The following is a 27,452-nucleotide window of genomic DNA, read 5'->3' as shown; positions in this document are numbered from 1 at the left end:
TAACATTGTGGATCCTCCTGCATGTATCCACAGTGGTCTAGCAGTGTCGAGTGACTTTTGATATTTTTATCTTCTCTTTCCTAGCTTATTCTAATTCCATACCAGGAAAAGCTGTCTATCTTAACAGTGGCTTAACCAGCACAAAGAACTATGGCAAAACGATCCTTACAAAGGTATTGCGAATTATGGATACTGTTTTAAGGAAATCAATAATGTTGGATTTTCTGAAGATTCTTGCTGTTGAAAATGATATTTCCTACCAACTTTGGTGACCAAGCTGCTAAACTGGGAAAAATGACTGAATTCAAATGTTGTCGAAACCCTTCTGAACATTTGGAACCAGGTCCCCTTTCTTCTAATTTGCACATTTTGGGCCAATTTGGTGCTTAAAATCTTAATCATGAATTATATTCACTCTCAATTACATTTTGTTGGATCAGAGTATAACGATTAAGTAGTTGGTAGCATGGAACATTTTGTTAAACAGCTTATTTTAAAACTTAAAGAATGCCCAAAGCAAATATAACCTGAATTATATGTGCGTGAATCAAATAAAAGCTTGCTTTTGTTTAATTGCTGTTGCCAAAACTTAGAACAGGATTCATATTATGGTAATGCTGATTCTGTATTATTTACAATTATTGAATTGTTCAGTAATTATAGTTCATGGAAAAACACAAGTTGTCCTTGATTTACGACTTAACAATTGAGCCCAAAATGTATATAACTAAGTGAGAAATTTGTTAAGTGAATTTTGCCCCATTTTATGACTTTTGGCACATTTGTTAACCGAATCACTGTAGTTGTTAAATTACTAACAATGTTGTTGTTAAGTGAATCTGGTTTCCCAATTGACTTCACTTGTCAGAAGGTTGCAAAAGGGGATCACATCACTATGTAAATAATATGCATTTAGATTTGCGGAAAGATGTTGTGTTTAGCTTTATACCTTGTAGATGTATCAGCTTCTACTCACTTAGGCATTTATTGAAATGTACAACCAGGTGTACCTAAAATTTTGCAAACAATTGTATAATAACAGAAGTCTTTGGAGCATTGTTGGTCCTGTTGTCAGAAGTAGAAGTCAGCTGAACGAACAGAGTTATAATGCATGGCACAGTTCAGGAATGAACTGTGTTGTTCTTGATGCTCTCTGACATCTTGCTTGCAGATGTTTCATTAACCAGTATGTACCAACATCAGTGCGAACGACAATGGATTTTGCCTTCTATTTCTATATAGTAGCTTGCTCTGCCAGTTTTGGTGGAGTGTGGTAGTACCTAGATTAGAGTATTGTTTTCTCTTTGATTGATGTTAATTCTTATTTATCTGGGAGCTGGCTGCTATAAAGTATGTTTTAACAGCTTTTTTATTGCCTGTTTGAATGATATATAAATATGATTTATTTCTTGTGTCTATTGATGGCTGATTTGTCTGAATACCAGCTTCCATGAATTCCGTAGCATTTTTGGATTTAGCTTGGTCTAGGATGGGGCAACACAATGGCTTAGTGATTAAGAATAGATGCCATGTTTGTCAGCTGGAAAGCTGTCAACCCCAGATTCAAGAACCTGAGCTTTTTGTGTGATGGGGTGAGCTCTCGTTCTTGCCACAGCTCCTGCCAATCTAGCAGTTGGAAATCGTGCAGATGTGAGTAGATAAATGCCTGCGTTTTCCCGAAAATAAGACCCAGTCTTATTGTCAATTGGGCTCTGAAATAAGCACTAGGGTTTATTTTGGGGGGGATGTCTAATTTTTTTTTGTCCATGTACAGTAGACCCACTTCTTCTGTTTGCTCACGGTGGGGCAGAAGACCACGCGGCATAGCAATGCTGCCGCCACAGCCAGGCCACCTACAACACTTGCCTTCCCTTATGGTAGAAGCTCCAGCAGCCTTGTCCAGCAGGACCCCGCATGGCCTCCAGCTCACTACTTCTGCTTATTCGTGGCCCAATGGAGCAGGAGGCTGTGCAGGCACTTAAGAGGGCTTATTTTGGGGGTAGGGCTTATATTAGACACATGATAAAAACATGCTAGCTCTTCTTTTCAGGATAGGTCTTATTTTCAGGGAAACATGGTAGGTGCCATTTTGATGAGAAGGTCACCATTCCGTGACATCATGCTGGCCACATAAGAAGGAAACGTCTTCAGACAGCGCTGGCTCAATACTCTTGAAATGGAGATGAGCACTGCTCCCTCTAGTTGACAATGACTAGCGGAGTAAAATCCACAGAGATTCCTTTACCTTTACCTTTTAAGTCAAGGATGCCTATAGTTTCCTAGTCAACACTATGAGTCTGTCCATGTCTTGTGAGAATAAGGAATGTATTCTGACTAATAGTTGGTTTTCATAGATGCATTCTGCTAGTCTTTTGCCTCTCTGTCTTGCATAGTGGCTGTTATAAAGGACTTTTTTGTTTAATATATTTTCTATTTTTGTTCTATCCAGTCATACCAGCATTCCCAGCTTCTATAATATTAGTAAACAGCGTAAAATGTAAAAGAGGTAATAATTATATATTTGCAATAAGATGTATTTGTAAATATATCACCAATATTGATAACAAACAAGGAACCATAGACTGTCGACAGTAGCATTGTTAGTTTTTAATCATTTTCTTTTTTCCTTTTTCTTTTTGTTTTTTCTTCTGTGTGTCGTGTATGTGTTTGTTTGATATTTTACTTTTATAATCAATAAAGTTTGTTAAAAATAAATAAATGAAGGACTTTGTTGATTTGTGTTCTACAGTGATGCCAGATGGTTGTAATAATCTGTTTGATTGTTTATGAGATGTTTTTGATAAATTGCTGTGTTCTTTTCATAGATTGTGTTGGTTGCGCTGTAGTGGGTTGAGCGGTCAGGCACTTTTTGTTAAAGTTGCATAGATATCCGTTTTATTAGAAGATTTTGTATAGGGGGCCTGCTTCTTTTTCCTGGTGTTCAGGATTGCCGCAGTGTGTGTACTTATCTGAATAATGCTCTTATACAGCTCCTCTTGTGGGAGCTTGGATTGTTACCTGGTTAATGAAGCACTTGGTTAGTGTGGGTTGTTTAGACGCATATCTAATTTGCTGTCATTTCCTTTGTTGATGAGGATATTCAGGAAGGGTAGTATGTTGTTTTTTGTTTCCCTTGTGAATTTCATTCATTTGTAAATGTTGCTGATTGTTACATGTATCTTCTCTGGTTCATTTTTTTTATTGTGACAAATAAAGGTGGGAGTGCTGTAGTTTCTAAACCTTGCATTACGGTCTATGCTATGAGTCCTCAGAGTGGTAATCCCACGAGTGTTCCTCTGATTTTTCCATCCAGCTCCAATTAGGTAATGAGGTTTATGATTCTGGATATTGCATTTTCTTCTATTTTTAGATCTTTAACTCTCTGGAGACACTGTAATGAGGAGTTGATGGAATATTCCCTGCCTTCCGTGAGATGTACAAGCCTTTTGTAGGTTTTTGGGGGATGTGTTGTATGTTGACCTCTTTAATAATGACACAGTTGGATTGAGAGGTATGCTGGGCTTGTGTCTGGGTGTCCACAGAACCATGTCAGAATAGGTCCATAGTTTTTCATCTTCCACTGTTTTTTTTAATGATTTGACCTTTCTTGGTTAGATCGTTGTGAGTTCTCTTTATATTATTAGGTTGATGTTTACTTAAATGTAGTTTTCTTTGTCCTTGAGTAATTCTTTGGCTTTTTGTATGCATAATTTTCTGTCCATTATAATCATAATGGACAGACATAACCCTGTTGTCCGCTGAGAGGATGGTACTGGTTTAGTCCTTCTTGAGGCTTTTAAGGTTTTTACATTTTCTGCTAGAGTTAGTTATGCTTCTTGTTGCACTAGTCTCTGATATAATTGTTTATCTTAAGTTTTTTTTGATCTATGTGGCAAGTTCTGTATCTCATGTTGCTTCTAAGGCTGCAGGGAATTCTAACTGATTAGCATTATCCATTTACCATTGACACTTTTCTGGAGGATGTTGTGTACTACAATATACAGTGGGAAGCTGGACATATTCAGATACCTCTTTGCTTCTGGGGTTCAGCTTTGAACAGTTTAGATGGTAGAATCCTTGGTGCTCTCTGAGCTTGATTTTGCTTGTAGATGTTTCATTACACAACCAGATAACATCATTTTGTATTCATTGAACAGGAAGCTGACTTAGTTACTACTCATGAGTTGGGACATAATTTTGGGGCAGAGCACGATCCTGATAGCATGCCAGAATGTGCTCCCACCGAAGATAAAGGAGGAAAATACGTTATGTACCCTATTGCTGTAAGCGGGGACCATGAAAACAACAAGGTAAGTCTCCACATTGTTCCATGTATAAATAATGTCTCTTTATGTGAGGAAAGATCTTTTAAGTTTTATACTTAAGTTTAATTTACCATTGCAAATATTATAGTGTTTCATTGCATTTGTTAGAATATGGACTGGTTTGAGGAAAGGTATGAAAAGAAAGGAAAGAAGGAACAATGTAAAATCAGGAATAAAGCAATAGTAATCAAGATGGATGCTAGAATTACCCACTCTGGTTCTGAACTGTGACAGGAGATCCTGGGTTAATGGATTTAATTGATTATGTAATGTGGGGCGGGCTGACAGGGGCCTCAAGTGGGTGAATTCTATACTAAAGTTTGCAACTAACCACATTTGCAAATGACAACATTTTACAGCTGTTATTTTCCCTGCTTTTCTGTAACGTTTTTAGATGTTTTCAAACTGCAGTAAAGCATCCATTCTTCAGACCATACAGTCCAAGGCCCCAGAATGCTTCAAAGAACGGACCAACAAAGTATGTGGCAATTCCAGAGTGGATGAAGAGGAGGAATGTGATCCTGGTCTCTTGCATCTTCAGAACGATATTTGTTGCACATCTGACTGCAAGCTAAAGCCAAACGCAAAATGCAGGTGAGGCGGTAGCAAACTAAATCCACTAAAAAAATTGGCTACAGAAGGAACAAAAATGAAGGTGGGAAGGACGGGTGTCACTCGAGTCTTTGTTTTCTTATATTAAACAAATGCCAGTTCTTCAAACAGGAGTTGCAACTCCAGAAATTTATTTCCCCTATTATGTGCACCAATTCTTTGTATGGCAGTCGAACCCCATTGAGAAAATTTGGATTTCATGGGAGGAGGCTTAAAAGGTGTGGGGGGGTGGTGAGTTGAAACATGGTCTTCCCCATCCAAACTCCCACAGCCTCCAGGTACTGAGGAAGCACCTCAACAGCACTGCTTGTTGGCCCTAAAGTAGACATCTATAGCGTCAGCAATGCACTTAGGGCACTTAATGTCATGCCAACGAATAATGGTACCCATTGGCTTCATATACAAATGGTAAAAGGGAATGGGATGAACAGAGCTCTGAAAGAGCCCTCGGGAAAGGTTGGAGACAGGATGAAAATTGTCTAATGCAGTTTCTGGGGGGGAAAAAGTACTGCACTGGAATTTTTTTTAAAGCATACAATCTTGAGGGCATTTTTTTTCCTTTCCTATTTTTGGGAGCTTATCAATTTAGATATTTTATTATTTCTGCCAATCTGCTTAGTGATCGAAACAGCCCCTGCTGTAAAGGATGCCAATTTGAAAGTGCAAATAAGAAGTGCCAGGAAGCTATCAATGCAACCTGTAAAGGGGAATCCTATTGCACAGGTAAGTCCTTTATTTTTCTAACTTGGGCCCTACACTATTTTTTGTTTTTAATTTCAGTTTTTCAATAGTACAACCTGCATATTTTGGTTTGGAAAGACAGTTATACTGTTTAAGATAATTAATTGTTTTATTCATAAATTATGAATGTTGCATTCCAAGACAAATGTGCTTCCAAAACAGAAATTGCTTGGAAAAAATATCTTGATGGGCAGACAATACATTTTATAAATAAATAAATAATAAATATGTTTATGTGCTACTTCTTTCTCCTTGCCGTGGTTATGAACTGAGCATCCTACTCAACTCTAAATTTAAGCTTACGATCTTTTAACTCCTCAAAAAAAAAAAACACCACCCTGAGATAAACTGTAATTCAAGATTCTGGTAATTACCTATAAAGCCCTTCATAGTACGAAGCCTGATTATCTATATCTTAACCCTCATAATTCTAACTCTCAAAAAAACATGAGATACACACACAGAAATAAAACATATTTACAGGCTAATTTTCTTACTTATTTTTAAAATGTATAGGTTACTCAGTAAAAATGCAATAAAACACACACAACAGAACACCTAAAATCCAGAAAAAAAAACAACCATTTAGAAAAACTAGAACATTACATTTTATAAATAAATAAATAATAAATCACTTGTTGTAAATGATCCCTGGGGATAGCGCCAGTTTTTAAGGGATAGTGGCCAGGGTGGGGGCTGTACAAATTTCAGGAGAAATGGTATTTTAGGGAGGCGGGTGCCCTGATATGGAACTTTTTCACTTCCTGGCTCTTAACCAGGTGGCATTGTGTAATTAACAGGATTGGGAACATGCCAACTTTATCAGACAAAGTGGGATGGATAGCAATTATAAGGGTTAGGATACAGACAATCTGGCTTCATACCATGAAGAGCTTTATAAGTAATTTCCAGAACCTTGAATTCCATCTGGAAGTCTACTGGCAAGCATTGCAAGCTCATGGAGCAAAACTGTCATGCAGGCAGGCCATGGCATGCCCATCACTGCCTAGGCTGCTACATTCTAGACCAGCTTCAGCTTCCAAATGGCTTTCAGGGAAGTGTAGTGTACACTGCCGTAGTCATAAGGTAACCAACGCAATGATACAGTGCTCCAGTGGTTCTTTTTCTTCAGATGGGTCTAGTCAATGACGACAGAGGAGGGTGAAATTGAGCTGATCCATTTGTAGATTCATGAGAACAGTTATTAACACTCTGGAATGAAAGCAGATTTAGTATAAAGTTTTTGTTCTGATAAATGATTTAGGAGCAAAGACTGCACTTCATGCTCGATCCCTGAGATCCTTCATCTTATTCTTCAACTAAAATATGTAGTTTCACCATAATCAGATGTACAGGAGAAAGGAGAAAATGCTAATCATGAGGTCTGTTTGCTCTATACAAATAAAGATTGTGCAGTAATGTGTTATGAAGAAACTTTTATATTTATATAAAAGTATAACATAAGTTTCCCCTAAGCAAAAGTATGTTTCCCCTCACAATAATAGAGCTAAACAAATGTTGGGCTGTTTAGACTTTTCAGTTATTTTGGTGGAAAAGAGAAGAGTTAATCTGCTGTTGAACAAGTGATGAAAAAGTGCCCAAAGCTCAGCCTATAACGACATTTACATTATACTTTCATTTGGCAGTTCTTTACCTCAGCTCCTCCTTTTGCTAGTATGGCAGGAAGAGATAAACCTGAAACTCAATCCATTTTCACTCCCTAGTAAATCACCGAAATGATGTATTTTCACCCCAAATATGCCTATTCTGATGTCTGCCGCCATTTTGTCAAATCAACTTACAGGGAATAGTAGTGATTGTCCTTCTCCTGGGAATGCCTTGGATGACACTGTCTGCGTGGATATGGGAAAATGCAAAGATGGCAAATGCGTCCCATTCTGTAAGTGGCAGAACAACCTCAGTTCATGTGCTTGCAATGGTGAGTTCAGCCTTCTTGTCTGCTTCCTTTGGACCAATGCTACCTTTGGTCACTGAGAGCTGCTTTTTCAGGGTTTTCTCCTCAACCAGGGCCTTGACATTGAAGATGGATTCCTGGAGCTACAGCACCCACCCGCTTTCATGGCCATTTGAGTGTCCGGCAATCATCCGATTGTGATTTACATTTTTTTGGCCAGATACTTCGGGTTAAGAAAGCCATCCATTGTGAATAAATGTTTCACTTAATTACTACTGTGTTCACTTTACGACCTCTACATTCACTTAAGGACCATGGAGAAAATTTAAAATCAGGTCATTCGTACAAGTGCCTTGACTTATGACTATCATGACATACAACAGAAGTTAACCTATCCCTAACCATGCATGATAATTAGTTTAGAATTGACAAAAGGCCAGTAAGTAGCAGTGTGTGAGAATGATTTGAAGATTAGTGAAAACTTTTGAAGAATGATCTGTTTCCTGTTACAAAATTTCTTTACTGATTACTTCATGTATCCTGTTGTTTATGTGACAAAGCTGGTTTGCTGTGGGTCCCAGTTTTTAGATCCAATGTAATGCAACACTGTTTTAGTTGGGTTAAATTACAAAAGGAAGCTTTTGTATGACGTCAAATTGTCCTTTTTGCTCTAGGATTTAATGAATCCCTAGTTTTCCTTGCTAACTGGATGGGCTACACTCGGTGTTTTAAGTTTATGGAAACATTTGTTGTGATACTCATATATTTCATCTTTATCATCTGGATAATTATAACCAGAGGGGGATATGATTAACAGTGGAAAATGATTTCCTGTGTGAAATAAGATGATTAAGAGCCAAAATAACTTCCCTTACCATTTGTTTAAAATTAATTTCAGAAATAGATGACTCCTGCAAAATCTGTTGTCGAAATGGGACTGGGAAATGCATCCCTTATCGTGAGGCCCAGAACTTCTTATATTTGAGGAAGGGAAAACCCTGCACTGTGGGGTTCTGTGACACGAATGTGAGTATGCATACATGATCAGAGTATATTCCCTTTTTATCTGTCCCTGGATGTTGGTCCCACGTTCTAGAGATTGCTTTTATTCCTCTTTTTTGATCATTGTTGGTGTGTTCTAAAATACACCACAGGTAGTTGTCAGTTTAATGACCATTCTTTTCAGCAATTGCTTGAAGTTATGACGACACCGAACAAAGAAAGTTACAGCTGGTCCTCTAACTTTGCAGCATTCCTAGTGTCGTGCGAATGTGATTTTAGGGTGCCAGGCAACTGGCTTGCAATTAAGATGATTGCAGAATCCCATGGCCACGTGATCGCCATTTTCAACCTTCATTGCCAGCTTCCAACAAGCAAAGTCGGTGGTGAACCCAGCAGGAGGCTGTAAATCAGGGGTGTCAAACTTGAAGCATCATGGAGGCATCACGTGACATATTGTGACTTTTTCCCCCTTTGTTAAACCGGGTGTGGGCGTGGCCAATGCATGATGCATCCAGGCTGTGGGCCGCAAGTTTGACAGCCCTACTGTAAATGGTAATCATGAGACATCATACCTAAAAACCTCATGGGATTCATCAAACAACCACAAGTGCAACTTTTGTCAGTGGTCACTGCAGTCATGTGACATTGCTCTTTATGACCGCTTCACTTAATGATGTGGTTCTTGGTTCTAATTACCATTGTTAACTGAGGATACCTGTATTAGTTGTTGTTCTAGGACCACATATCCTGTAGCTTTTGTTACATTTTTGCTGACCATTGCATTTACTTTTTATCTTGTTTGTTAATGTGTTACTTGTTTGTTAATGCCCATTTTTCTGGCGCTAGCTATATTTAGCCCTAGGAGCAAATAATTTCTTCTCTACCTCTACCTAGATATCCTTTGTAGGGGCTGCTCCCTGCTGAATGTTAGGATCTAAACAACCATTAAATTAATTTGATCTATAGTGAAATTATTTTCTATGTTACATGGAAAATATGTGTATGTTTATATAAAAGAGAGAGAGGGAGGGAGGGAAAGAAGGAAGGAAAGAAAAGAAGGAAGGAATAAATTTGGTACAGGGTGTTGCCAGGATAATTAAATTTATAAAGGATAATTAAATTTGTCCATATCAAGCTGTTCTTTGCATTGGAAGCGAAGTCTCCCTCCTAAATAGTGCATAAAGTTATCTAAGTAACTGATCAAGCCAGTATCAGCCACCCCCCACATCCTCTCCTCTATTCTGTCATATATATTTTTCCCAAGAATTTTATTAATGTTTAAAAAACAAACATATACAAACAAAACACAAAACATAAAACCATAAAACCTCTTTTTGGAAAGCAGCTTGATCCCGGGTTATATCTTTTTGTTCAGACATAAATTCAAGTTCATGCTCACTTTTATATACCATTCCATATCTTATTTACCATTCTACACTTTCTATATAGCTTCTCCCCTCTTTTCACTCTCTTAATTCTATTTTATTTGTTTCATCTCAATTTAAATCATTATACTTATATCCTTTGTCTGTCCTGTTTCAGCTATCTATTATCTTTTCTCATTAACACAAAATTTCTCCTGTAATCATTGATTGGAGTATGACGCCTTTGTATCTTTCCCCTAAATTTAACACTTAAAATAATACATAATTTTCATTTGGACTCTGCTTAGTACATTCTAAGGCTACACACCATATTTTAAAATAAGAAAAAATTATAAATATATAATATAATTAAAACTATAATCTATAACAGTTGAATTCTATCATTAAAATTAATATTCATTTAAATCTTAAACATTTTACACATTCCTTTTTAGATAGATATCATGCTTCTATAGGAACACTTATAAATTTTGTTTAGTTACTTCCCCCTCATTTCACATATATTTTAAAATATTATGTAGTTAAAATGTTCCCATTCCTTCTTAGTTCAATTCTCTCATATTTCATTTCATTAAAAAAAAAATTCACTAAATTACATTAAATATTTTATGCCAGTTTATAATCATAAGTTGTTACAATTTTCTAACATTATTTCAAATACAAATAAAACAATATAGTCTTATGTACCTTTGCAGAATCTCTTTTTCAGTTATATTTTTACCCATTATCTCTAAATAAATCCTGTTTCTTTACATCTTGTTTCAGACCTTTGTAGCTTCTCTTCCCTTGCTTCCTCCCTTGCTTCCTCCCTTGCTTCTCCATTCTACCCTTTTTACCCCCTTGTCTCTTGATCTCCACCCTCTTCTGCATTCCTCTTTTCTGTTGCTTTCTGACATTGTATCCACTTTTCACCTTATTTTTCCCTTTTTTGGTTGTTTTTTTAAGTCTTAAATTCTCCATTCTCTTTCCCCCCTTTCCCCTTTCTTCCCCAGATAAAGTTGCTTGTTCATTAAAGATGGCTTCTTCTTCATCCCAATCTTCTTGTTCTTGTAGTTTCTCATAAGTAGAAATCGTCATTTCTAAAAAATGAAAAATGGAGCCAAAAGAGCCCTTCCCTTCTTGTTCCTCTTCTTTATATTTTTTAAATTCCATTTTCAGTTCCTCCACAAGTAATGCCATTGTAAGAATTTTTTTTTAAACAACCCAAATGTTTTTAATCATTCAAATAGTAATTTCCAAAAGTCCCAAAGTCACCAAACAGTCCAGATACACACAGGCTATTTCATTTAACACTTTCTTTTTTTTCACTTTCTCTTCCTGGGGTTGCAATTCAGTTACAAAGTTCCAATTAAAATGTATCTTTTAGAAGTCTTGTTACAATTTAGCTCTAGTCTTTTAAATTCCAAGCAGCCTCCTCCATCAAAATCTTCGATGGAGATTAATATTTAATTAAGATTAATTCTTTTCCTCTCCCTTCCCACTTACAGCAAAGATTAATTCTTTTCCTCTCCCTTCCCACTTACAGCAAACAAATTTTTTTTTCAATGTTCAGAAATCTTTATTGTCCCCTTGGCTTTAATTTTCCAGTTTAATTACCTGCTGATGCCAAAGCGGGTTTTTCCAATTTCTCATCCATCTGCTGTCACCGTAAGGAAAGGAGAGTGAGAAAAAAAAACCTTCCCTTTTCACTTTCATTCGCTGCTTCCAGATCTTCTTTGGGAGCAATGTATCATTGATAAAATTAAAATTCCAGGGTATCTTGAATGTTGCTTGTTATCCCGGTCAGCCAAAACTTTCACTTTCTCAGCTTCCTCCTGCACATTCTTTTCCGGATGAGTGTTTCTTTATGGCGGCCATTTCTGCAGCTCTTACCACTTTCGGAAAAGGGAGTTAAGGCAGCTGAAGAGGGGAGTTGCGATTTCCCTGGACCCCTGCCGGATCTTCCCTATCTTCAGCTACCTCTACGGGGTAGCTATAGCCCCGAAGCCTATTCTGTCATATTTTGAGGTGTTATTAGTAAGGTGTTATTTGTAATAAAATATCAAAGCCACCAATAGTCCATAGTTTTCTTATTTTAAATTGGTTAATGGTATGGCTTTCTAGAGAAATCACTACCAAGTTTTATTGCACTTAGCCTGCCTTTTCTGTTTCTCACTATTCTTCAGATAGATTGTTCTGTCATTAGGATGGAAACTGGGTTTTCTAAGCCAGCATTGTATTTTACAGGGCAAATGTGACAAGCGTGTACAGGATGTGATTGAGCGACTTTGGGTTTTCATTGATCAGCTTAGCATCAATACATTTGGTAAGATACGCATCGTCCACTGCTTGAAATCTTACTTTCAGCCCATCTCTTCTACTTCATGCCATGTTCTGTTGGCTTTTTGTAACGTGATAGTTAAAAAGCAGTTCTGTCAATAAATTTGGTAGCATGAACATATCTAATATTGACTTGATAATGATATATTTTTTGATATAAATTGCATATTTGCAATTATTTAAATCATGGGTGTCCAGCCTTTTGGCTTGCCTAGGCCACATTGAGTGAAGAGGAATTGTCTTGGGCTGCATATAAAATGTGTAATTAATGTATATAAATAACTAAAAAACATTACATAATGTTAAAAGTTTATAATTTTGTGGGGCTGCATTACTAGCTGCATGTGGCCCATGGGCCATGATTTGGACACACCCGATTTAAATATTTATGTTAACTAGTGCACCTAAGGTTTTAATAAAATAGTTTCTTTCCTCCATCCAATCTTGAATAATTCTGGATTTATAATCTAATCATGTAAATTCTGGCTGTGATAATAGATTCATAATTGGCATCAATTCTATTGCTATACAGAGCTATGCAAACTGAACAAACAGGTTTGTATGTATTTCCAAGGGGAGTGGTACAACTTTTAAAATATTATGCAAAAAATAAAAGGAGGCTTATAATTAGTGTAACTACCCAGCAAAAGTAAAGATAGCATTTATTTCATTTCCAAGTTGCTGATCCTTCTTAGTTTATTAAATTGACATATAAGAAGACAGTATTAAATGCATACCCTGGAGAAATGTCTAGCTTCCCATTTTTCATTCCATTCTTTACTGCATCTGCACTAATCAGTTGGGAAAAAGACATATAAAAATTTATTTGTTGTATTTGTTTGCGCACTGTTTTCCATATCCTTTATTTCTAATATTGCTAGAATTTGGTGTCTTTTCTCTTTTAAACAGGGAAATTTTTAGCAGACAACATAGTAGGATCTGTACTTGTATTCTCCTTGGTGTTTTGGATTCCTCTCAGTATTATAGTACATTGTATGGTAAGTTTTAATTTAAACAGGTGCCTTAAATTCAAGTGCGATTTTATGAATGATCAGTCAACAGTAGACATTTAAGAAAATGTAATTGTCTACAAAGTTTATAGTAAATTTATAGTAAAAGACATTGAGTCCATAATTACAAAAATCAGTGCTGAGTATTTACACATTTGATACTTAGATCTTCGCAGGAAGAGAATTCCCTGTTTATTCATTCCACTCCTTCCTCCCCCACTTCCAGTAATTTGAGAATGTTTTGATTCCTCAAAATTTGCTTCTTTTTCAGAACTTTGAGGTTTTTAAAGAAATTATTTAAAACCTTGATTATTATTTTTTTCAAAGCAAGAGGAAGAAGCATATTGACTAGATAATTTGAAACTGCTTCGAAGTTATAATCACTTGCTTAGTGATTGACCTAACTACTCCTGAGTTCTGATTACTTGTAAAATGATTATTTGTTTATAGAAATAAAAGATGTGATTTTCTCCTTTTTTAACAGGACAAGAAATTGGATAGGCAATATGAAGAAAACACCAAATCTCTGTTTGGACCAAGTGTAAGTTTGCTTGAATTAATACTTTTAGTATTGCATTTGTTGACAACAAACCTCTGCTGGATAAAATTTTCATCAGGTAGTCCTCAACTTATGACCAGTCATTTGATAACTATTCAACAGATTCAAAAAAAGTTACTTATGACCCATCCATGAATTACAGCTGCCATACCAGCCCTGCAGTCATGTTGTAATTGCGTTTTGGTCATTTGGCAACTGGCTTGCATTTGACCATCAGCTGCAGCATCCCGCAGTCACACATGAGAGCGGTTTGTGACTTGTTTTGCTACTTTACATCCCCAAATACCCACTAAATAAGCTGGATTCAGATTTATGACCATGTGAGGTGATTTGCTTGATGACCATCATAAGAACAATCCATAAAATTGAGTCCGGTTATGTGGTAATTCAACCTCTGCCTGCAATAAGTTACAACCAAAATTCTGGATTCAATTGTCCTAATTCAAAACTACCTGTGAAATGTATATTCAGCTGAACAAAAAAGTCAGCCTACATTGATTTTTAAAAAATCATGTAAGTATGTCATGTTTTTGAATTGTGTTTTTAAAAAGCCATAAGTTTGGGTTACAAGAACCCAATCCAATTCTGAAAGACATTCTTTCCAGGAAAAACTTGTTCATGCCAAACTATCAAATTCTCAATATAGAACAACTTCAAAACTCTCTCTACCTAGTTCAGTTTCTGAGTTACTTGAGATTATACATACGTTGCATTTCCTGCATTGAGCATAGGCTACAGACGTCCTTTCTTAATTTCATTCAGCTATATTTTAGTTTAAGTTAGTTTCAGTTTGTCCTACGGTAGTTGTAACTTTATCATAGCTCCCTATTTAAAAGTAACCTTGTAGAAAGATGCCCTGCTTTCGGCTAGCAGAGTGCTGCAGGAGGCCGTGGAGGCTGAAAACGGGCTGCCCCCTTCCCTCCGCCCCCGCAGCCTGTTTTGGCTGGCAGAGGCACCGCGGGCCAGTCCTTTGATATTTCCAGGCCAGCCCCATGGACCAGATTTAAGCACCCCGTAGGCCTTGGATTTAACACCCCTGATATACAACTTTGCTACAGCCCATTTTAGCAGTGCTTTTAAATGGTCATCTTTCATTAAAAGTACAGAGGTTTGTATGGGCCAGAATTCTCTCAGAGTTCAATGGTCTCTTTATTTGTACTGGCTCTCAAGACTTGCCTTCTTACCACATGTACAGGATAAATTCTGTGAACACTTTGCTGGCGGTTAAGACTTTTAAGAATAAAGCAGGTGGTTAAGACTTTTACCATCCTCCTCCTTCCTCTTCTGATTAATGTACGACCCACTTGTCTCTTGCAGAATGTCGAGATGTTGAGCAGCATGGATTCAGCCTCCATCAGAATCATCAAGCCTTTCCCTGTTGTGCCCCCAGCAAGTCGGCACCAGCCTTTGCAGTCCATCGTACCGGTGTCTGTGGCAGCAGGGCCCCCAAAACTGGATCACCAAAGAATGGACACCATCCAAGAGGATCCAAGCACAGACTCCCATATGGAGGAGGATTGCTTTGAGAAGGATCCTTTTCCAAACAACAGTACAGCTGCCAAATCATTTGAAGACCTGACAGATCACCCGGTCACCAGGAGTGAGAAAAGCTCTTTTAAACTGCAGCGCCAGCAAAGGGTAGACAGCAAAGAAACTGAGTGCTAGTCTGCCTTCTCAGCTGCTGATTCTTCTGCGCAAAATCAATTTCAGCTAGTTGATCTAAAACCATTTCATTGTATTCTCTGCCTCTCTGTGCGTCTGTGTTCGTGTGTGTGTATGAATTTGTACATGTATACACATATATATGTATACTGAGAAAAAAGTAAGGAAGTGACCAACTGCAGATGCTGGCCATATGTATGATCTTCCTGATAGCAGTATGAATGAGTACTGCCTAAAAGCATAAAAAGTGAGGTCAGATATTGGGGTTTTTTGACTCTTTTCTGTATTCTCAAATTGAACCTACCCTTCCATTGATGGAATCAAGCCATAATCTCTCTGACCCAAGATTTGTGAATCTTAGTATTTTTATAATGTGCCTTCTTGGTATTAAACAGCACTACCCAAACAAATTTCTTATTCCCCTCCAGAATACAGTCCTTCCAAATAAATGAAGTCTTCTTGTATTAGAGAATTGAGGAATGCTGCTAAACAGTATTTATTTTTAAATGAAAGATGAAGGGAATCTTTAAATTTAATTGATATTTAGGAAAGGCAGAGATTTCAGCTAAATCATAGCAGCTCATTACTTCAATGCAAATCTTGGAATCTGAGAATTTTTTTCAGAATAAAATACAGTGTGGATTTAATTATGCTGTTCTGATCGGAACCCAACAGGAAGATAATCAAAACCCAATTGAGATAGAAGCAATCTTTTCATCGATTTTCAGATTTGTATGCACATAGCGTGCTGGATGTTAATCTCTGATGCAAAACAAGCAGCTTAAAGGTGCAATTGTCATTTCACCTCTTTCACTTTGTGAGGAAGGAATGTAAGTCTAGAAAGAGATGAGACTTCATAAAACTGTATTTCAAAACATGTTAGTGTACCGTATCCAAGGCATCTGCGTGTTGTTTCAGCTAGGGCGTATTTCGCATTGCATTTTTATGGCTGATCTGCTTCTGTGGGAAAGCAACCATTGTGGGTGCCATGAGGAAAAAGACCTGAGCATCTTGTGGGGGGCTCCTTTGCCACTAGCCTGACTTATCTCAGTCCTGATCACCGTCAAGTGCCAATTGCTGCCTTTTGTGACTTTCTCCGGGCCTTTTGCTGAGTGAGCAAAAGCAGGAACAGCACAGCCCTCTCCTTTTGCTTGGAAGGGATCTGATCTCAAAGAGTGGAGGCAGTGCATATAGAAACGGTTGGCTCACGATTAAAAGGATAGCATTATTTCCGATTGCTCATCTAATCATGCCCTAAGTTATGCTTTATGTAAAACACAACAGCTTGGGAGCTGGTCCACGTGTCAAATGACTGATGAAACATTTGTATTTTGTAGCATCTAATTTAACAAACTGTACATTTTTCATGGGTATTTGTTACACTACTTGAATTTGTGTCCCTGAGGTATTTTTACCATAGTCTGTTAATTGTTTAGAATTCATACCCAGCTGTTAAAGTAACCTTTATCTGAGGAGTAAGAGCTCCCATTGCCATGTAATAAAATGATTTTCTAAAAGATATTGAAATATGAAACTAGTTGGTGTTAATTAAAGCTTCAGGTTTTTCAGGCCCTGGAGATGTCAACCCTGGCTGGGCTCCTAAAGCAAAGCAAGGCCCGGTTAGTAGCAATAGTAATAGCACTTAGACTTGTATACCACTTCACAGTGCTTTTACACCCCTCTCTAAGCAGTAAACAGAGTCAGCATATTGCCTCCAATTATCTGGGTCCTCGTTTTACCCTAACCCTAACTCTTGAACCTGGTGAGATTTGTACTGCCAAATTACAGGCAGCCGACACTCAGTAGCCTGCAGTACTGCACTCTAACCATTGTGCCACCCTGGCTTATAGTACCTGGATGTAGCAGATTCAGCAAGAATCCCTCAACTGTAGGCTAGATTAGACATACCAAAAACGTTGTAGAAGGAGCAGGAAGAAACAACTGCCCATATTGTTGCAAAGCTACTTGCATGATTGTGTCTATAGGGTCACAAGTTAAGCTTGTATCAAGGACAACTTAGAAATGTTCTTCATGAGATGCATCTTGGCATTAATCGAATAGTTGTGATTATTGATACGCAAGTCCACCTTTTTCTGTGATAATTTAAAAGCTTCAATAACCTGTTAAACATTGCACTTCAACATGTGTCGTAATAACCAAGGCAATTAAATGCTGCAGTTGTCTATTCTATCAACTTGTATTCCGGAAACAGCTATGCGGGATGTTTGTAGACTGATGAGTGGTCTAAAATATTTGTTTCGCCCTTGTATTTTCAATTGTATAGGGAGGACGTGGCTGTAACTGATAATAGATGCAATAGCAGCAATCAAACATAGAACCTTGTTCTTTAAAAACCGTTCAGCTCATCTTAGTATGGTATTGTCAACTGCTGAACATTGGATAAAAAGGAATCTGTTGGCATGCTGCTTGAGTTAGTTGACTGATTATGATAGGCAGAGTTGCCCATCCTTGTTCTATTCATTTAGCAAGGTGAACACCACAGAAATCAGACAAAGTCATTGGTAATGTAACTACTGTCCGGTGAAATATCTAAGGAGGAAGCTTGAAATGGTCTATGTCCCACTTGAAGCAGAAGTTGATATTAGAAAATAGCAGAAAGCACATTTTGATGCATTCTGGGTTGGGCCTTGCATTTAAACTGCCTTCTTTTGGCAGCTCTGATGGAATTTCCAAAGAGCTGCCTGCCCACTTCCTTCCAACCAGCAAATGTTAGCTGCTGACTGAACCTACTAAGCTATTTTTTTAGACTAAGCACCCACATCAGCAAAAATTAAACAGCCAAAAGACCTTTTGCTTGTACTGTTATGATTGTGGTTCTTGTTTACCAAATTATCACTCAGTCCAAGACCAATATCAGCTTGGATTACACATACTTTACACATAGTTTTAAACACCTTAGTGGTAAAACATTGCTTTTACCACTTTAGTCATTGTGGTTTGGTATGTTTCTCACCACAACTATATGAGCAGTTCTCTCCCCGTTGTGTCCCTGTTTCCCTCTGAAATCAGAATGTCACCTTAGTGGTAACCTACCAACCAGATTAAACCTTCATTGCATCTCTAAAACATTTGATTGTTTTCCCTAACATTTCACTTAGCAGGACTTCTACATTACTTTCTCCAAAGTGCCCAAAGACAATTTTTGCTATTATTTCATTCACACTGTTGATTGTCTCAGTCAGGGTCATCACCATCCACATTCTCAAGCTTTGGTCAAGCTTGATTCAGAATTATCAATTATCGTAATCGTCTTGGATTACAATTGCTATCTATATTGTTTGCATTAACTATTGTCCCTCCATCTTTTAATTCCATCTTTTAATCCCTATGTCATATGATTCTGTACCCCCAATACAAAATCCTGATTGCTAATGTCCACTCCAGAAATCATTAGCATTTACCAACCTAAGTAAGTCACCTGGCCACTTGCTGTATGCATGATCCTGGGTTACTTAACCAATTTGCTATTGCCAGAAGAGAAAGATTTCTTAGGGCAAGAGTGGAACCCACTGGCACTCCTGAATATCAATTCTGGGGTTGAAGAAATAAAATGTAGCCTTTTTCCCCCCTTTGCGTTTTGGAAAATCCAGAGGGTGTGGCAAGCACTCCCCCTTTAAGATCCCTTCTAAAATAGTCTTAATTCTTAAGCCAATAGTCTTTGGGAGTGCAACCCCCCAAACGCTATCCAAAACCTGGTGATCCTATCAAATAACCCAAGTTAGACACCTAGCCCTGTTCTGAGCCTGAAATATAGTCTAAAGTTTTGTAGCAATATGGGATTGTCTGATCCATCAGGCTTGGTTTGTCTGTTTCTTGCTCGTATTGATAATTTTCTTACGCGTACCATGTGCATTTTAATTTTCAACAGGTAATTGTCCTATCTATGGCAGTCACTAGTTACATAATTAGAAGAGTCAGCAATTATGCATGAATATCGAAAGGCCTAATAATTGAGAATGCAAGTTCATATCAGTATACTCTTTTAAGAATTGGTATCGCGGATCATGGAAAAAAGGAAATTTTATTTTGTATCCACAAAACCCACGGATGTTATTCTTTTTATTGCTTCTTAGTAGTGGGGATGCCCAGGAGACTAGCTTCAGGATAGAGATGATCTACATCACGCCAGTAGGGAAGCAACTGAGGAAGGGCTGACAATTTTTTTTCTAGGAGGGTCCAAAGTTGGTTTGCTAGAAAAGTATTTCCTTTTTCTGATAAATGGAGTCCATCTGACAGGTAACAGCCGAAGTCCTAAATCAGAGATTTCACAAAATATAAAATGTCGTGAATTGTTCAGATGATTTAACAGAAAGAAACTTAAGCCATAAATACAGCGTACGACCATAATTGAGCCTAAAATTTCTATTTCTAAGGGAGACGTTTGTTAAATGAATTTTGCCCCCTTTTACAACCCTGCCACAGTTTTTAAGGAAACCACTGCAGTTAAGTTAGTAACACAGTTATTAAGTGAATCTGTCTTCCCCACTGACTTGCTTGTCAGAAGGTTGCAAAAAGTGATCCCAGGATCCCAGGACACTGCAACTGTCGTAACTATGAACCCAGTTGCCAAGCATTTGAATTTGGATCACATGACCACGGGGAATGTCCCAACAGTCGTAAGCGTGAAAAACTCTCGTAAGTCACTCTTTTAATGCAGTTGTAACTTTGAACAGTCAATAAATGAACTGTGTTAAGCCAAAGGACTACTGGTGTTAATCATTGTTCGACTAATCTGCCCGTCTGCAAAATAGAACATGATGAGCTTCTAAGGGAGATTGTGCACCCACTAAGGAAATCAGCTTCACTTTGCTGCAGACACCGCGCAAATGACAATCTCTGAAATCTTACCTGGTTTCCTTTTTGCATAAGTGTCCACAGGTCAATGACATCAGTGCCACATTCTTCAGCTACTTTAACACAAGCCTTTGCATATTCCCCAGTGACAGAATTTAGACGATTTAGTTTTTCACCTGTTGAGAATTCAGGGGTGGGGAGGAAGGGGGGTGATACACATCAAACTTAAATGCTGAGTCCAGCTTTTCCTTTTTGAGTAACAAACATGAATCACAAGTAGATCCAGATAATGCAACTCACTACCCTTAGGCTTTAACACGGTACAGGTAGTCCTCATTTAAGGACCCCACTTGGTTTTCAAGCTAAGCAGTTACTAAGTGGAACTACAAAGGTGCTTCAGAATTCCTTTGCTTTGTAGATTTGTGAAGGTCATAAATATGAGGATTGGTCACAAGTCAGTCACAACTAAAAACAGTTGCTAAGTGAGAACAACCGCTAAACAAGGGGGAATCTGTGGACAAGCAGAATAACAATATACTTTCTTCCAGCTCCAGTCCCATCCAGATGTAGATGTGGGCAATTTTTGGAATTTATGTGTAAGGAATTAAGCTTAATTAAGAATTTAATTTAATTTAGATCCAGAATTAATTTTTGCTATTCTCATTAAGTCCAACCCATTGATCTGTTGGAACGAAAGCAGGAAAAAAAAAATCAGAATTGTCCTTGTCTCTCCTTCACCAGGTAATCTTTCCAAAGCCCTAATAAAATGAAAATAAATTTAGCGTTAGGAGAAATGTCACAGAAGAAAAATAAAGGTAAAAATGGGTTGGTTCCAACTAGCGGCTGCAGAAAAAAACTGAAAAAATTGCCCCAATGCATCCTTCCGGGAGAACCAGCTGGATAATGAACTGGAAAACTGTGATTGGGCCAGTCTAGACTCACTTCCCTCCTACTGTAGTCAGGTGACTTAGTGCAGTGTACATTTAGTCCGCCCTCTGCTTCCCTCTGCACACATACACAAAGAGGTGTAACATGAGGACAGAGCTGAAGTATAGAAACTCATAACTTTATTACAAGGGAGGAAACAAAATGGCCTCTGGCCACTGCTGTTAAAGAGGCTGAAATGGATTCTAGAATCCATGCTCTGAGCATTCTTCCTTGTGTGCTTGCTGTATTTTGAATTTTTGCATATGAATTCATAATGGAAGGGATCTTGTGCCATATATATGAATGAAAAACCAAGTTCTGTAACAGTTTTCCAATATCAGGACTCCTGTCTTGACTAGATTCTGTGGTGACATTACAATCCAGGAACATCCAGACATTTTGCTAACCAAATTAGATCTGGCACCCATTTTTCTTTTTCCTAACAAGAGCTATCAGAACGGACAAAACTGGATGTAAATATATGTATAGTGTAGAACCACAGTTGGGTACAGAGAATCCTTTTGCTGACCATAATATCACATGCAGTAAAGCTTAGAAGCTAATTTTGCCTTCATAGGATGATTCTGCAGATGATTTTGAGCTACTGTGTTGTCTTTTTTTAAAAAAGCTATTTCCGTACAGTTGAATGCTTTGGTTCTAATTTTAAGATGGAAATAAATAAACGGTCATTTTATTTGCAAAGAAAAAAAAAAAAAAGAGGCTAATAGGACAAACTTGGCAGAGCTCATGGAAAAAGGCTAGGCCAAACAGTCTATTCCTGGTATAACTTAACTAGGTAGAACATGGAATAAACCGTGCAGGTGAAGTTTGCCAATTCTATTTAAATAGGAATTTTTAAAAAATGCCTCACCTTTAGCCATGCACTCTTTTTCCCAACTAGCTTCATGAAGGGGTGGTGGAGTCACTAATATAATGTCCTGTTTGGAAATGTCCACAGAGTTGAGGTAGCCTATCATACTTTTCAAATTGTCAGCATACTCCTCCAGTGGAACGTGCTGTCTCGGGTTCTCATCTGTTTAATGAGATACAGGAGTTAACTTTCTGGTAGTTGTTGTGCTCTGGTCATGTGTTGTTTCTTACACAGCCCTTCTCAAGCTGGGAAAAGGTAGGAGAGTTAAGTAAAACTGGGAGGGGAAGGAAGCAAAAAGCTCCCAATCTAAATACATTTTCGCAAAGCAAAGAAAGTGCTAACTTGGCTACAAAATCAATTAAGACACAAGGAACACCGAGAAAGACAGTGGAGTCCCTGTTTCCTTGAAAGACGCTCACCCCTCCCAGCATGGATCTTTTGCAAGGAAAATACAGTTAGCTGCTGGATCAGCCATACAGCCCTGGACATCAAGAATGCTGATTCAGCAGCCTGGCAAGCAATGAAACATCATCTCAGTAACACATTCTAAGCACTTTTGCAGTGGTGGGATTGGAATAACTTAACAACTGGTTCTCTGGCTGGCTAGGTGTGTCTGGTTGGTCATGTGACTGGGTGGGTGATGTTATGTCACTCATCACACCCAGCCCCGCCTCCTGACCACTCACCTCCAAGGCAGAGGTAGGGTTCAGCCACTGGCTGGCCCGCCCCTGCCTGTTTTTTGGCTATTTTTCAGGCCATTTTGGACTAAAAACAACCAAAAAACAGCCCAGAAAATGGCCTGAAAACAGCCCCAAAACCAACCAGGTTTTTTGGCTGTTTTGGGGCCTGTTTTTCAGGCTGAAAATGGCCCAGAAAACAAGCAGGGGCAGCCAGTGGTGAGATTTGCCGGTTCGCCGAACTGCACAGAATCTTAACCACTGGTTCGCCTGAACTGGGGCAAACCAGCAGCAGCTCACCTCTGCGCTTTTGTTGAAATTCAAGCAAGCCATTATATTTTCCCCATTACTTCAACAGCTAACACTAACATGCATCTTGCCATAATCCAAGAAAGTGGATTTAATCTGCTGATTAAATGTATCTGGAGCAGTGCGTGAAGGCTTTAAAATATTTGAAGTAACATACTTTTCAACACCAGCCTAACAAAACCTCAAATTCGAAGAGTAGGATGAAGAATCAAAATGTTCTATACCTTTCAAAGCGCTGTCATTTGCCCCAAAGAAAACAGTCACTGCCAGGATGTTTCCAGCATTATGGTCTTTGTGGATTAATCTTGGAAGAACAATTTTAGCCCACCTGGTGTTGTAGCCAGAGAGTCCACGATTCAAGACATCGCATTTTCTAAAACGAGTATACACATAAAATGAGTGTCTCTCTGTGTGTCTCATTATGTGATAAATCTACATCTTGAAATGGTAAAGATTGGCCAGGGAATTATTCAATATTGTATTCCATATAGGTTATTCAGAATTTTAGTCCCAAAGAATTCACAGATACATACTACCAGTCAAATTGATTTAGCACTTAGCATGAATCTGACTTTCTCGTCCTCTCCTCTCCATAATGTATCATATTCCACGTTGAAAAGAAGCTTTTTGTATCTTTCATCATTCCTACCCAGAATTCTTACACATTTTCTTATTGTCAAACCTTATTTACAATGCAGCACAAACACGACGTTTATGTTTGCAGTCAATTTCCAATGTATTTCCAGGCATTGCGCTTCATTATAGATTTGAAGAGCCTGAACTACTAGAGAGGCCCAGTAGAGCTTTTAGAAATTGTTTAAAAATTGGTGGGGGAACATAATTGTAGACTATAAAGAAGATGACTTTGAGGAAAATATGCAGGAATTGTTGCCAAGGCAAAAGAGGAGGGAACACTGTTTAAGTGGAGAGGAACGAGATCCCTCCCTAATTCACTGAATCAAAGGAGATAGGGAAGATATATCACAGCCACACTTGCACAATTCTGTTATTCTAGCAATCTCAATAAAAGTGGGTTTTGCCCTGCCATGCAGTTGATTTCATGGTCTGATCTACCTGGTGGGGTTGGCAACTCATCAACAACAAATCAGATGCCAAAGGAGCCCAAACACAGATTAATAATAACAGTAAAAGGGGTGGATGGGAAGCAAGGAGTCTACCATTTACATTAAGAAGAACATTAATTTCACTGGTTCCACAGTGATCGCTTACGATCTCCTATGTGTCAGATGTAGTGGCTCAACGGCTAAGACGCTGAGCTTGTTGATCAGAAAGGTTGGCTCCTGTTACTTGTCCCCGCTTCTGCCAACCTAGCAGTTCGAAAGCATGTAAAAATGCAAGTAGAAAAATAGGGACCACTTTGGTGGGAAGGTAACAGGGTTCTGTGCGCCTTTGGCATTTAGTCATGCCAGCCACATGACCACGGAGACGTCTTCGGACAGCGCTGGCTCTTCAGCTTTGTAATGGAGATGAGCACTGCCCCCTAGAGCCAGAAATGATGAGCACATACGTGCGAGGGGAACCTTTACCTTATGTGTCAGATGATAACATCATCAAGAATGCAATCTGGAGAGAAGTATTATTTGAAAATTCTGACAGTGTGTTTCCTTTCAATATGACAAAAGACCTGACAAGGTGGGAGGTAAAACTAATAAAGAAAATGCTAGTATTCCTTACCTAGCTAATCTATTAGCAAGTGACGCGCCCCATCCCTTATCTTGGAAGGAAAACTAGAAGAAAGACAATTAACAATGTAAATGCAAAGATCCCAATCAATGTACTAGTTCTTACAGTTCAGCCTAGTGTCTTTGACATTATTGTAATATTTTAAGCATCATACACAGTGACTCCTTGCAATTAAGTGCAGTACCAAATTTAGGGCTACCAGTTCTGAGTTGCAAAGTTCTCTGCAGTAGATGGCAATAATGAGGCACAGGAAACTCTCTGCTGCCACGAAGGGATTGTTTAACATTTGACAGCCCCATACCTGGTAGCACCTGCGTAATTTCTCCCTTAGTAAAAGCCAATGTACATCAGACAACTGTATGAATTATTTACTTTGAAAAGTGGCAAAATACCTGCAAGGCAGAATAGGGCATCTACTGATATATTTGAAAACAAAACTGGAAAACCACCATCCACCAGCCTTAATGCATTACCAGCGTTCCCAATCCAGAATCTAGGACTACAAAGCCCCAGGTCTACTCAGGGAACTGCCTCCTCTGTTCACAGGAACTCTGGAAGTGGTCACCATCATCATCCATTTGAGCAGGAAGTTTGGTTGCTTTCTTTTCCAAAGTACACATGTAAGAAATGTTGTGGGGAAGATGTGGAATTTGGCCCTTGGATCTCAATTCTTCAACTTTACCTTGAGATGGATGTCATTTGAAACACTGTTGCATGTGCACGTACATAAGTATGTAGTTTTGTACTGTACACATGATCCTGTACTTACGACTGTTCATTTAAGGACAATTTAAAATTACAACAACCTGTCCTCGCACTTATGGCCATCGTATCACCCCTACAGTCCTATGATCACAATCTTCCCAGCCTATTTCCTATAAAGAACAGCAATTGGGAAGATAGATTTGCTTAATGACCAAGTTTTATTTAACTGTAGTGATTTGTTTAATGACTGTGCTAAAAATGGCTATAAAATCAGATCCAGTTGATGACTCACTTTATGACCACACTGATTTATTATGAAATTCTGATCCCAGTTCTGGTTGTAATCAAGGACTACCAGTATAAAACATGCAGTCTATTGCATCTGATCAAGAGTTGGTTGGGAATCCTTCAGTATCAGGTGCTTTTATGTAGACCATTGGAAATAACAGGTAGCCAAAATAAAGAGGCTAAAAATATCAGTGAATATTAAATCCCACAGATACTTTTTCAAGAGGCAACTGGAATTTATTTTGTTTGAAGACATTTCGCTTCTCAGAATTGAAGCTTCTTGGATGAGAAGCAAAACATCTTTTTTTTTTTTGATCTGGATGACTAAAAACCTCCATAGGCCATATTAAGGTTTTTTGCAATCTGACTACCTACAAATATTCTGACTAAATGAAAAAGCAATGTGTAAATAACGTCATGTATGTATGGATATATGAGAGGTGCTATTCTCACTGACTATTATGAAATAGGGATGGATAGGCCTTTAGATCATAGTGAGCAACTTCTGCTTAAGGGCAAAATAGACATGGGTTGAAAGTCCCAGTTGGAATCTGAAGGAGGAGAGATATTCCTTTACCTATTCCCACATTCTAAGGACTATTTTAAGATGGATAAAAATAATAATAATGCAGTCTTTACATTTCAGATTAAGCATGACAATCTAGCGAGGCAGGCCAGGTCAGAAGTCATTTTTGACTTTCCCAACTATTTCAGCAAAAGTACTGACACTCCTGACTGTATTTTCAATTACAGTCATTGTATTTTCAATTACTGTATGCTGTCTGGGTGGTGATTGGAGCTTGGTACAGAGAGAAAGCCCGTTTCCAAACTTCTCCTATCTCCTTAAATTTTAAGTCAGATTCAATTAATCTCCTCTTTCCCGGTTTTTTTACTTTGGCTCCAAGCCTGGCAAAATCCAATCCACCTTAAGCAAGGGAAGTCTTCCCGTCCCCTCTCCGAGCCTCTTTGGGCAGCTCAAAAGAAAACTCCACCTGGTGAATTTCTACTCAAGAAGAGAGAGAGAGAAAAAATACCTTCAGTATAATTTTTTTCTAACAGAAAAATTCATAGGTAGAAAAAAAATTCTATCCCAAAATTTCTACTTAAGAAGAGGAGACTGGACAGGCCGCTTGTCTGAAATGGTATAGGGTCTCCTGCTTGGGCAGGGGGCTGGGTTGGACTACAAGAACTCTAAAGTCCCTTTCAGCTCTATTTTGAATTGAATATACCTCCGAAGAGATCGAGGCTGCAGGCGATGGGGGGGGGAGAATTGTAAGTAAGTAAGTAAGAGGAAAAAAGGAGAATAAAAGCAAGAGGTGTGAAAATCAATCAGAAGCGGGGGAAGGGAGGGAGAAGGGGCGCAGGGCCTCTGCGTCTGTTTTGGGGCCATGTCCCACTCACCCCCACCCCGCACCCCCAGGCACCTCAGTAATGGAGTCTCCGAAAAGCACGATCCGAGGCAACCGAAGGAGCCCCCTTGCAGCCCCCGCTTCCGACAAAGCCATGCTTTCGCTTTTGCAGCAGCGGTTACAGGCGGAGCGGCTCCACCGGGTGTGTGTATGTGTGCGCTGTGTGAGTGTGCAAAGGGGGCGGGGCAGCTGTGCTGGCGGTCGAGCCTGCGTGCTC

The 27,452-nt window shown here is 38.5% G+C and overlaps 2 protein-coding genes across 2 annotated transcripts in view; one reads left to right on the top strand and one right to left on the bottom strand.

Annotated features, from left to right (window-relative positions):
- ADAM17 (ADAM metallopeptidase domain 17) overlaps positions 1-20,251 on the top strand; it is a 34,644-nt gene extending 14,393 nt beyond the window's left edge. The window contains exons 10-19 of the mRNA XM_026695273.2: positions 85-173; positions 4,158-4,310; positions 4,720-4,919; positions 5,557-5,660; positions 7,483-7,617; positions 8,492-8,619; positions 12,207-12,285; positions 13,209-13,297; positions 13,794-13,850; positions 15,186-20,251. Of these exons, the coding sequence (XP_026551058.2) occupies positions 85-173; positions 4,158-4,310; positions 4,720-4,919; positions 5,557-5,660; positions 7,483-7,617; positions 8,492-8,619; positions 12,207-12,285; positions 13,209-13,297; positions 13,794-13,850; positions 15,186-15,533 (1,382 nt within the window). The 3' untranslated portion in view covers positions 15,534-20,251. The remainder of the gene's footprint in view (positions 1-84; positions 174-4,157; positions 4,311-4,719; positions 4,920-5,556; positions 5,661-7,482; positions 7,618-8,491; positions 8,620-12,206; positions 12,286-13,208; positions 13,298-13,793; positions 13,851-15,185) is intronic.
- IAH1 (isoamyl acetate hydrolyzing esterase 1 (putative)) lies at positions 19,556-27,445 on the bottom strand. Its single transcript, XM_026695274.2, has 6 exons — positions 27,251-27,445; positions 24,825-24,877; positions 23,354-23,502; positions 22,144-22,305; positions 20,400-20,521; positions 19,556-19,802 (listed from the first exon to the last, which is right to left on the bottom strand). Exons 1-6 carry the CDS (start codon positions 27,329-27,331, stop codon positions 19,611-19,613), a joined length of 759 nt encoding a protein of 252 aa, XP_026551059.1. The 5' UTR covers positions 27,332-27,445; the 3' UTR covers positions 19,556-19,610.
- Between the last annotated feature and the right edge of the window lie 7 nt (positions 27,446-27,452).

The sequence above is a fragment of the Pseudonaja textilis genome, chromosome 1 (assembly GCF_049901715.1).
Source record: "Pseudonaja textilis isolate UNSWEBS1 chromosome 1, rPseTex1.2, whole genome shotgun sequence".
NCBI lineage: Eukaryota > Metazoa > Chordata > Lepidosauria > Squamata > Elapidae > Pseudonaja > Pseudonaja textilis.
The sequence above is the reverse complement of the archived record's forward strand: the minus strand, read 5'-3'. Positions and strand labels throughout refer to the sequence as shown.

Excerpts from the sequence above, each read along its gene's own strand:
- IAH1 (XM_026695274.2), bottom strand. The coding sequence starts at position 27,331 with ATGGCTTTGTCGGAAGCGGGGGCTGCAAGGGGGCTCCTTCGGTTGCCT. Across the intron at positions 20,522-22,143 it reads AAAAGAGTGCATGGCTAAAG|GTGAAAAACTAAATCGTCTA; the intron begins GTGAGGCATTTT and ends AATTCTCAACAG. Across the intron at positions 19,803-20,399 it reads TTATGCAAAAAGGAAACCAG|GACTTCGGCTGTTACCTGTC; the intron begins GTAAGATTTCAG and ends TCTCTGATTTAG.